General features: G+C 53.0%; 1 protein-coding gene across 1 annotated transcript in view; it reads left to right on the forward strand.

Moving 5' to 3' along the window:
* Positions 1–10,786, forward strand: part of kif21b (kinesin family member 21B) — a gene marked incomplete at both ends in the record, with an annotated part of 75,653 nt that overhangs the window by 29,083 nt on the left and 35,784 nt on the right. Inside the window, 12 exons of the mRNA XM_079218658.1 lie at positions 1,764–1,959; positions 2,041–2,227; positions 2,303–2,366; positions 3,342–3,587; positions 3,866–3,974; positions 4,332–4,467; positions 4,781–4,969; positions 5,046–5,245; positions 5,419–5,526; positions 5,761–6,077; positions 6,484–6,661; positions 10,625–10,786. The exon at positions 10,625–10,786 is cut by the window's right edge and continues 42 nt beyond it. Of these exons, the coding sequence (XP_079074784.1) occupies positions 1,764–1,959; positions 2,041–2,227; positions 2,303–2,366; positions 3,342–3,587; positions 3,866–3,974; positions 4,332–4,467; positions 4,781–4,969; positions 5,046–5,245; positions 5,419–5,526; positions 5,761–6,077; positions 6,484–6,661; positions 10,625–10,786 (2,092 nt within the window). The remainder of the gene's footprint in view (positions 1–1,763; positions 1,960–2,040; positions 2,228–2,302; positions 2,367–3,341; positions 3,588–3,865; positions 3,975–4,331; positions 4,468–4,780; positions 4,970–5,045; positions 5,246–5,418; positions 5,527–5,760; positions 6,078–6,483; positions 6,662–10,624) is intronic.

Consider the following 10,786-nt stretch of genomic DNA (forward strand, 5'->3'; position numbering starts at 1 on the left):
GGCGATGATGCATTGATGATAGAGCGTCCTCGTTGTGTGTTTAGTAGACGATGATGCATTGATAATAGAGCGTCCTCGTTGTGTGTTTAATAGAAGATGATGCGTTGATAATAGAACGTCCTTGTGGTGTGTTTAATAGAAGATGATGCGTTGATAATAGAGCGTCCTTGTGGTGTGTTTAATAGAAGATGATGCGTTGATGATAGAGCGTTATAGATGAGTTGATGATAGAGCGTCCTCATGGTGTGTTTAATAGAAGATGATGCGTTGATAATAGAGGGTCCTTGTGGTGTGTTTAGTAGATGATGCGTTGATGATAGAGCGTCCTCATGGTGTGTTTAGTAGGCGATGATGCGTTGATGATAGAGCGTCCTTGTGGTGTGTTTAGTCGGCGATGATGCGTTGATAATAGAGCGTCCTCGTGTGTTTAATAGAAGATGATACGTTGATGATAGAGCATCCTCATGGTGTGTTTAGTAGACAATGATGAGTTGATAATAGAGCATCCTTGTGGTGTGTTTAGTAGATGATGCGTTGATGATAGAGCATCCTCATGGTGTGTTTAGTAGGCGATAATGCGTTGATGATAGAGCGTCCTCGTGGTGTGTTTAGTAGACGATGATGCGTTGATGATATAGCGTCCTCATGGTGTGTTTAGTAGACGATGATGCGTTGATGATAGAGCGTCCTCGTGGTGTGTTTAGTCGGCGATGATGCGTTGATAATAGAGGGTCCTTGTGGTGTGTTTAGTAGACAATGATGCGTTGATGATAGAGCGTCCTCATGGTGTGTTTAGTAGACGATGATGCGTTGATGATAGAGCGTCCTTGTGGTGTGTTTAGTAGACAATGATGCGTTGATGATGGAGCGTCCTCGTGGTGTGTTTTGTAGGCGATGATGCGTTGATGATAGAGCGTCCTCATGGTGTGTTTAGTAGACGATGATGCGTTGATGATAGAGCGTCCTCGTTGTGTGTTTAGTAGACAATGATGCGTTGATGATAGAGTATCCTCGTGGTGTGTTTAGTAGGCGATGATGCGTTGATGATAGAGCGTCCTCGTGGTGTGTTTAGTAGACGATGATGCGTTGATGATAGAGCATCCTCGTGGTGTGTTTAGTAGACGATGATGCGTTGATAATAGAGCGTCCTTGTGGTGTGTTTAGTAGACAATGATGCGTTGATGATAGAGCATCCTCGTGGTGTGTTTAGTAGGCGATGATGCGTTGATGATAGAGCGTTCTCATGGTGTGTTTAGTAGACGATGATGCGTTGATGATAGAGCGTCCTCGTGGTGTGTTTAGTAGATGATGATGCGTTGATAGAGCGTCCTCGTTGTGTGTTTAGTAGGCGATGATGATAGAGCGTCCTCGTGGTGTGTTTAGTAGACAATGATGCGTTGATGATAGAGCATCCTCGTTGTGTGTTTAGTAGACGATGATTCGTTGATGATAGAGCGTCCTCGTTGTGTGTTTAGTAGACAATGATGCGTTGATGATAGAGTATCCTCGTTGTGTGTTTAGTAGACGATGATGCGTTGATGATAGAGCGTCCTCGTGGTGTGTTTAGTAGACGATGATGCGTTGATAGAGCGTCCTCATGGTGTGTTTAGTAGACGATGATGCGTTGATAGAGCGTCCTCGTTGTGTGTTTAGTAGACGATGATTCGTTGATGATAGAGCGTCCTCGTTGTGTGTTTAGTAGACAATGATGCGTTGCTGCGTCCTCGTTGTTTAACAGCCCATATCGTATAACTCCTCTGCAGCCGCACCGTGATGATCGCCTGCGTCAGCCCGTCGGACCGAGACTTCATGGAGACGCTGAACACGCTGAAGTACGCCAACCGCGCCCGAAACATCCGCAACAAGGTGGTGGTGAACCAGGACAAGACCAGCCAGCAGATCGGCGCCCTGAGGGCCGAGATAGCCCGGCTGCAGACGGAGCTCCTGGAGTACAAGGCGGTGAGGATGAGGAGGATGAAGAGCGGGACGGAGGAGAGACGGCTCTACTGGAGGCGTTCTGACGCTCTGGTCTGGTTGCAGGGCAAGCGGGTGGCAGCTGACGGGTCGGAGGGCTTCAGCGACCTGTACCAGGAGAACGCTCTGCTGCAGAGGGACAGCGACACCATGCGCCTCCGGGTGAAGGCCATGCAGGAGACCATCGACCACCTCAACACCCGGGTCACACACCTGCTGGCCAACGAGGTCAGCGCTCTGCTGACCAAGTCAAGTACGTGTTCCTGCTGTCAGTCCTCTAGAGCGGCCATGATGCAGCTGCACTGACTGACGTCTCCTCTCATTACAGGCGAGGGCAGCGAGGAGATCGGTGCTTTGATACAGAACTACATCCGAGAGGTGGAAGAACTCCGGTAAGAGCTCCAAGCCGTCTGGGTTCATTTCCTCACTGGAAGCAGGAGTCAGATGAGGTCTATCCCCTGCTGGTCCACACGGAGCTGCTAGAGGTTCAAGATGAGCAGCTGGCTCGGGTCTGTCGGACCGGCGTGTAAAGATGATGGATGCTACCTTTGGATAGAGAGAGGCCAGCTGTTGTAATGCTAAGCTAAGCTTCTCCTGGCCCTGTAGTGTCATTCTGACCAGAGAGCGGTATGACTCGTCTCGTGCGACTGATCCCAAGCCACGCCCACCACATACCACGCCCACCACAGGCCACACCCACCACAGGCCACGCCCACCACAAACCACTCGGTGAACTGACTCAGTAATGTTAGTTATACTGCAATATAATATAATATTCAAGGTTCTTACGGTCATGGAAAACCTGGAAGAGTCATGGAATTTTAAAATCCCCAAAGTTTAGTAAAAGTCATGTAAATGTGTTATATTCATGTGTTCATGTAAATGTGTTATATTCATGTGTTCATGTCATTCATTTACGCTGAGTTTGAAATAATGAATATGCTTTTAAAAGAAAGACTCAAAATATAAGCAGGCATACATACAGGCATCTATATAAATGTTTATTCTTTTAATCAAACTATTGTCTCATTCATTTGTGTCATTTAAGGTTTACTGTATGCTTTGTGTTCTCATTGTTAGTTTAAATACTACATTTACTCACTTTTTACTGTTTACACCCAGACTTCACTAAATGCTTGTAACGGACATTTGGTTTAAAGTCATGGACTCATTGGTCAGAATGTGGATGAACCCTGATTATAATGTAATACAAGCTAGTGCTAGCTAAAATAAGCTACCATGTGCTTCTGGTAATGCCCGGCTCTACAGGTTAAAAAGTGTGTTATTGAAGAAGAGTTGTTTATATTCAGAGAGATGTTTCCTCCTCTTCTCAGAATGATGGATGACTTTTCTTTCCTCCTCCTCAGATCCAAGCTTCTTGAGAGCGAGGCCATGAACGAGTCTTTGCGGCGGCAGGCGGCCCGGCTCTCCTCTCGCTCCCCGTTCGCCTCCTCCCTCGGCCCCGCCCCCGACCCTGGCCACGCCCCCGGCCACGCCCCCGGCTCCTCCCCCGCTGCGCGGTCAATGGAGGCTGAGATGACTGACGTGCTGCGCCGGGCTAAGATGGACATCGAGAGGCTGAAGAAGAAGGAGAGGAGGCAGAGAAGGACGAGGTGAGGAGCGAGGGATGCGGTCCAGACGTTGTGGAAAACAATACAGAATATAATGTAATACACAGCAGGAAGTCTCCAGGAGTCACAGCTCTTTTCTCCTCATAGAACTCAAACACCTCAGCTTGATGTGATCTCGTTCGTCCTCTTCTCCTCCTGACATTTATTTACATGTCTACCATTTGATTCATATGTTTCACTGCTCTTGTGAACCTGAGACGCGCTCATGGCCACACAGCTCATATTACTGATATGGATATGACGCTGCTCTCCTCCTGTAGTCCCGAGTTGGAGAAAGGTCTGAAGAAGCGAGTGAAGCTTCACGAGAACGGCGAGAACGGACGGAGTGCAGAGAACGGAGAGATGGACTCAGACGACAACTACCTGGAGGTAGCTGGTTCACACGGGGAGAAGCATGGGCGTTACAGAGTTATCTTCTACTAACCTGTAGTGCACATCATCTTCTGTCAAATGCAAATGTTCTGCCATCCCCTTATCAAGTAATCAATCACTTCTGTGGGCGGGTCATACACTAAGGAAGATTAAACCACAGGGGGTCTAGTCTTTGCTCCAGCATCCACCTGAAACAACAGCTGCTCTGTAACCACTACCTCTGATCTCTGAGTATACATCGCTCTGCAGGGCATCCTTACCCAGAATCCTCTCCTCTGCAGGAATACATGATTTCATAGACGAGTTCTGGTATTAGATGTTCATCATGTCAGCGGTCTGACGCTCTGTGTGCAGGACGTCATGTCTCCACTGCAGGAGGAGAGCGGCTGTGAGGAGGATGAGAACGAAGAGGAAGGCCGAGAGGAGGAAGAGGAAGGGTTTGACAGTGACGAGAGCCTGGTGGATTCAGACTCCGACTCTGAAGAGAAAGGTGTGTATCTGACCCCGCAGATTATGATTCCTACATGATTTATCATTATGACTTCCCTAACTTTCCCTCTGGCTCATCATCTGGTCTAAATGTATATTTATTTGTAAGTCATGACTAACCGCATCCCCTCAGCGTCACCAGTGCTCTGTGTGCGGCCTCACGGCGTGACTCATCTCCCTTCGCTGCAGCAGACAGAAGTCATTTCATAGAGCAGCGCTTCAGAGACGAGCACCAGCTGAACGCGCTCTGTGGCAGCTTGTTTTGACCTGCTGTGTATTCCATCGTCTGTCTGACCTTTCCTTCCCGTTCGCAGCCAACTTCCAGGCGGACCTGGCGGATCTGACCTGCGAGATCGAGATCAAACAGAAGCTGATCGACGAGCTGGAGAACAGCCAGCGGAGGCTGCTGGTGCTGAAGCTGCAGTACGAGGAGAAGCTCATCCTGCTGCAGAACAAGATCCGAGACACTCAGCTGGAGAGAGACCGCGTGCTGCAGAACCTCAGTGAGCTGCTGCTTCAGTGCTGTGTCATCAGCAGAAAGGTAACAGCTGGAGGTAACGCCTGTGTCGCGCTCCACAGTGTCCATGGAGAACTACACGGAGGAGAAGGCCAGCCGGGTCAAGCAGGACTACGAGAAGCGGCTCAAGGAGATGAACCGGGACCTGCTGAAGCTGCAGGTGGCTCAGAAGGAGCATGCGCGCCTCCTCAAGAACCAGGACCGGTACGAGCGGGAGCTGAAGAAGCTCCAGACCGAGGTCAACGACATGAAGAAGGCCAAGGTGAGGAGGAGGAGGAGAAGGAGGAGGAGGCGGAGGCGGAGGAGGAGGAGGAGGAGGAGGAGGCGGAGGCGGAGGCGGAAGAGGAGGCGGCCCAGGAGGCCCAGGAGGCCCAGGAGGCCCAGGAGACTCAGGAGCACGGACACACAGGCCTGACCTCTGACCTCTGTTCACAGGTGACGCTGATGAAGCAAATGAAGGAGGAGCAGCTGAGGAGGAGGATGGTGGAGGCCAAGAGGACCCGAGAGATCGGCCAGCTCAAGAAGGAGCAGCGCCGACAAGAGGTGTGTGTGTGTGTGTGTGTGTGTGTGTGTGTGTGTGTGTGTGTGTGTGTGTGTGTGTGTGTGTGTGTGTGTGTGTGTGTGTGTGTGTGCGCGCGCGCGCTCCATCCTCCTTGTGTGACTGTGTTTAAAGAGTGTGTGTTGATCACATGAGGTTTGTCACTTTAAACCCAGATGTATGGATCATGTTGCACACACACGCATGCTAACGGCTGTTTCTCTCCATGCTGTCATCAGTACCAGATCCGAGCGCTGGAGTCCCAGAAGCGGCAGCAGGACCAGGTCCTGCGCAGGAAGACCCAAGAGGTGAGCGCCCTGCGCCGCCTGGCCAGGCCCATGTCGGACCGCGTGGCCGGCCGCGTGGCCCGCTGGAGCCACGCCCCCCCGGGGACGGACTCCGGAGCCGAGCTGTCGGCCTCCACCGCCGCCAGCGGCTCCGAGGCCGAGGCCGGCCGGAGCGTGAGCGGGCTGGTGAGGCAGTGGAACAACAAGAACAACGGGGTCGGCTACCTGGCGGAGAGCGAAGGCAGCATGGACGGAACCCGGGTCATCGGGTGAGACGGACCTCTCTCTACTCCGAGTGATGCTGTGACCGCCTTTAAGGACAGTCTGAGGGCGCACTGCCACCGCCGCTCTGTGCTCTACACCTCAGTTCAACTGTACTGTTCTTGCTCCTCTCAGAGTGTCTGCTAACGGCTAACGGCTAACGGCTAACAGCTAACGGCTAACAGCTAACAGCTAACGGCTAACAGGCAGCTGCTGAACACAGTTGAGCACCTAGCAGCTAAAGACACAGATATGATATTATATTATATTTTCCTCAGCAAACACATGGCTTTAAATGATTGGTGGTGTTGCTCTGTGAAGGCTGCATGGAGTAGAACTAATGCATACTGCATAACTAATTAACTACTCTTCCTCTTTCTCGTTGCTCCTCTCTCTTCCCCTCCTCCCTCCTAGCAGTAGGAAGAAGTTGCAGCGTAAGCCAGCGGGCGGCGCTGGAGCGTCGGGTCGAGTGAGCAGCTTCTCCCAGTCGGCCCGTCAGAAGTGGCAGACGCTGGAGCGCCGCATCCTGGACATCGTGATGCAGAGGATGACCATCGGCAACGTGGAGGCGGACATGGACCGCCTCATCAAGGTAACATGCACCTCATCGAGGTGACATGCACCCATGGACCCTCATCGAGGTGACATGTCACCTCATCGAGGTGACATGCACCTCATCGAGGTGACATGCACCTCATCGAGGTGACATGCACCTCATCGAGGTGACATGCACCCATGGACCCTCATCGAGGTGACATGCACCTCATCGAGGTGACATGCACCTCATCGAGGTGACATGCACCCATGCACCCTCATCGAGGTGACATGCACCTCATCGAGGTGACATGCACCTCATCGAGGTGACATGCACCTCATCGAGGTGACATGCACCCATGCACCCTCATCGAGGTGACATGCACCTCATCGAGGTGACATGCACCCATGCACCCTCATCGAGGTGACATGCACCTCATCCAGGTGACATGCACCCATGCACCCTCATCGAGGTGACATGCACCTCATCCAGGTGACATGCACCTCATCCAGGTGACATGCACCTCATCGAGGTGACATGCACCTCATCGAGGTGACATGCACCCATGCACCTCATCAAGGTGACATGCACCTCATCGAGGTGACATGCACCCATGCACCCTCATCCAGGTGACATGCACCTCATCGAGGTGACATGCACCTCATCGAGGTGACATGCACCCATGCACCCTCATCGAGGTGACATGCACCTCATCGAGGTGACATGCACCCATGCACCCTCATCGAGGTGACATGCACCCTCATCGAGGTGACATGCACCTCATCGAGGTGACATGCACCTCATCGAGGTGACATGCACCTCATCGAGGTGACATGCACCTCATCAAGGTGACATGCACCCATGCACCCTCATCGAGGTGACATGCACCCATGCACCCTCATCGAGGTGACATGCACCTCATCGAGGTGACATGCACCTCATCCAGGTGACATGCACCTCATCCAGGTGACATGCACCTCATCCAGGTGACATGCACCTCATCCAGGTGACATGCACCCATGCACCTCATCAAGGTGACATGCACCCTCATCGAGGTGACATGCACCCTCATCGAGGTGACATGCACCCTCATCCAGGTGACATGCACCTCATCCAGGTGACATGCACCTCATCCAGGTGACATGCACCTCATCCAGGTGACATGCACCTCATCCAGGTGACATGCACCCATGCACCTCATCAAGGTGACATGCACCCTCATCGAGGTGACATGCACCCTCATCGAGGTGACATGCACCCTCATCCAGGTGACATGCACCTCATCCAGGTGACATGCACCTCATCCAGGTGACATGCACCCATGCACCCTCATCGAGGTGACATGCACCCTCATCAAGGTGAAATGCACCCTCATCGAGGTGACATGCACCCTCATCCAGGTGACATGCACCCATGCACCCTCATCGAGGTGACATGCACCCTCATCGAGGTGACATGCACCCTCATCGAGGTGACATGCACCCTCATCCAGGTGACATGCACCTCATCCAGGTGACATGCACCTCATCCAGGTGACATGCACCTCATCGAGGTGACATGCACCTCATCGAGGTAACATGCACCCATGCACCCTCATCGAGGTGACATGCACCCTCATCGAGGTAACATGCACCCTCATCGAGGTGACATGCACCTCATCGAGGTGACATGCACCCTCATCCAGGTAACATGCACCCATGCACCCTCATCCAGGTAACATGCACCCTCATCGAGGTGACATGCACCTCATCGAGGTAACATGCACCCTCATCGAGGTAACATGCACCTCATCGAGGTGACATGCACCCATGCACCCTCATCGAGGTGATATGCACCCTCATCGAGGTGACATGCACCTCATCCAGGTGACATGCACCCATGCACCCTCATCGAGGTGACATGCACCCTCATCGAGGTGACATGCACCCTCATCGAGGTGACATGCACCCTCATCCAGGTGACATGCACCTCATCCAGGTGACATGCACCTCATCCAGGTGACATGCACCTCATCCAGGTGACATGCACCTCATCGAGGTAACATGCACCCATGCACCCTCATCGAGGTGACATGCACCCTCATCGAGGTGACATGCACCTCATCGAGGTAACATGCACCCTCATCGAGGTGACATGCACCTCATCGAGGTGACATGCACCCTCATCCAGGTAACATGCACCCATGCACCCTCATCGAGGTAACATGCACCCTCATCGAGGTAACATGCACCCTCATCGAGGTGACATGCACCTCATCGAGGTAACATGCACCCTCATCGAGGTAACATGCACCTCATCGAGGTGACATGCACCTCATCGAGGTAACATGCACCTCATCGAGGTAACATGCACCTCATCGAGGTGACATGCACCCATGCACCCTCATCGAGGTGACATGCACCCTCATCGAGGGAACATGCACCCTCATCGAGGTGACATGCACCCATGCACCCTCATCGAGGTGACATGCACCCATGCACCCTCATCGAGGTGATATGCACCCTCATCGAGGTGACATGCACCTCATCGAGGTGACATGCACCCTCATCGAGGTGACATGCACCTCATCGAGGTGACATGCACCTCATCGAGGTGACATGCACCCATGCACCCTCATCGAGGTAACATGCACCCTCATCGAGGTGACATGCACCTCATCGAGGTGACATGCACCCATGCACCCTCATCGAGGTGACATGCACCCTCATCGAGGTGACATGCACCCTCATCCAGGTGACATGCACCTCATCCAGGTGACATGCACCTCATCCAGGTGACATGCACCTCATCCAGGTGACATGCACCCATGCACCCTCATCGAGGTGACATGCACCCTCATCCAGGTGACATGCACCCTCATCAAGGTGACATGCACCCTCATCCAGGTGACATGCACCTCATCCAGGTGACATGCACCTCATCCAGGTGACATGCACCCATGCACCCTCATCGAGGTGACATGCACCCTCATCAAGGTGACATGCACCTCATCGAGGTGACATGCACCCTCATCGAGGTGACATGCACCTCATCGAGGTGACATGCACCCTCATCCAGGTAACATGCACCCATGCACCCTCATCGAGGTGACATGCACCCTCATCAAGGTGACATGCACCTCATCGAGGTGACATGCACCTCATCGAGGTGACATGCACCCTCATCGAGGTGACATGCACCTCATCGAGGTGACATGCACCCTCATCGAGGAGACATGCACCCTCATCGAGGTGACATGCACCTCATCGAGGAGACATGCACCCTCATCGAGGTGACATGCACCTCATCGAGGTGACATGCACCTCATCGAGGTGACATGCACCTCATCGAGGTGACATGCACCCATGCACCCTCATCGAGGTGACATGCACCTCATCCAGGTGACATGCACCCTCATCGAGGTGACATGCACCCTCATCGAGGTGACATGCACCTCATCCAGGTGACATGCACCCACATCGAGGTAACATGCACACTCATCCAGGTGACATGCACCTCATCCAGGTGACATGCACCCATGCACCCTCATCCAGGTGACATGCACCCTCATCCACGTGACATGCACCTCATCCAGGTGACATGCACCCATGCACCCTCATCCAGGTGACATGCACCCTCATCCAGGTGACATGCACCCTCATCCAGGTGACATGCACCCTCATCCACGTGACATGCACCTCATCCAGGTGACATGCACCCATGCACCCTCATCCAGGTGACATGCACCCTCATCCAGGTGACATGCACCCTCATCCACGTGACATGCACCTCATCCAGGTGACATGCACCCATGCACCCTCATCCAGGTGACATGCACCCTCATCGAGGTGACATGCACCTCATCGAGGTGACATGCACCTCATCCAGGTGACATGCACCCATGCACCCTCATCCAGGTGACATGCACCCTCATCGAGGTGACATGCACCTCATCGAGGTGACATGCACCTCATCCAGGTGACATGCACCTCATCAAGGTGGGAGTCTCTGACCTTTCTCTCTGTGTCTTTGATGAGTCAGAAGCGAGAGGAGCTGATCGTCCAGCAGGAGTCGCTCTCGCATAAGAGGGAGGTGCTGATGGCGGAGGGTGAGGGGCCAGAAGCAGAGGACCGCCTCCTCCAGGAAATCAACGAGGATGTGGAGGTGCTGAACGCCAACATCGACTACATCAACGACAGCCTG

This window comes from Taurulus bubalis, assembly GCF_910589615.1.
Source record: "Taurulus bubalis genome assembly, chromosome: 5".
Lineage (NCBI taxonomy): Eukaryota > Metazoa > Chordata > Actinopteri > Perciformes > Cottidae > Taurulus > Taurulus bubalis.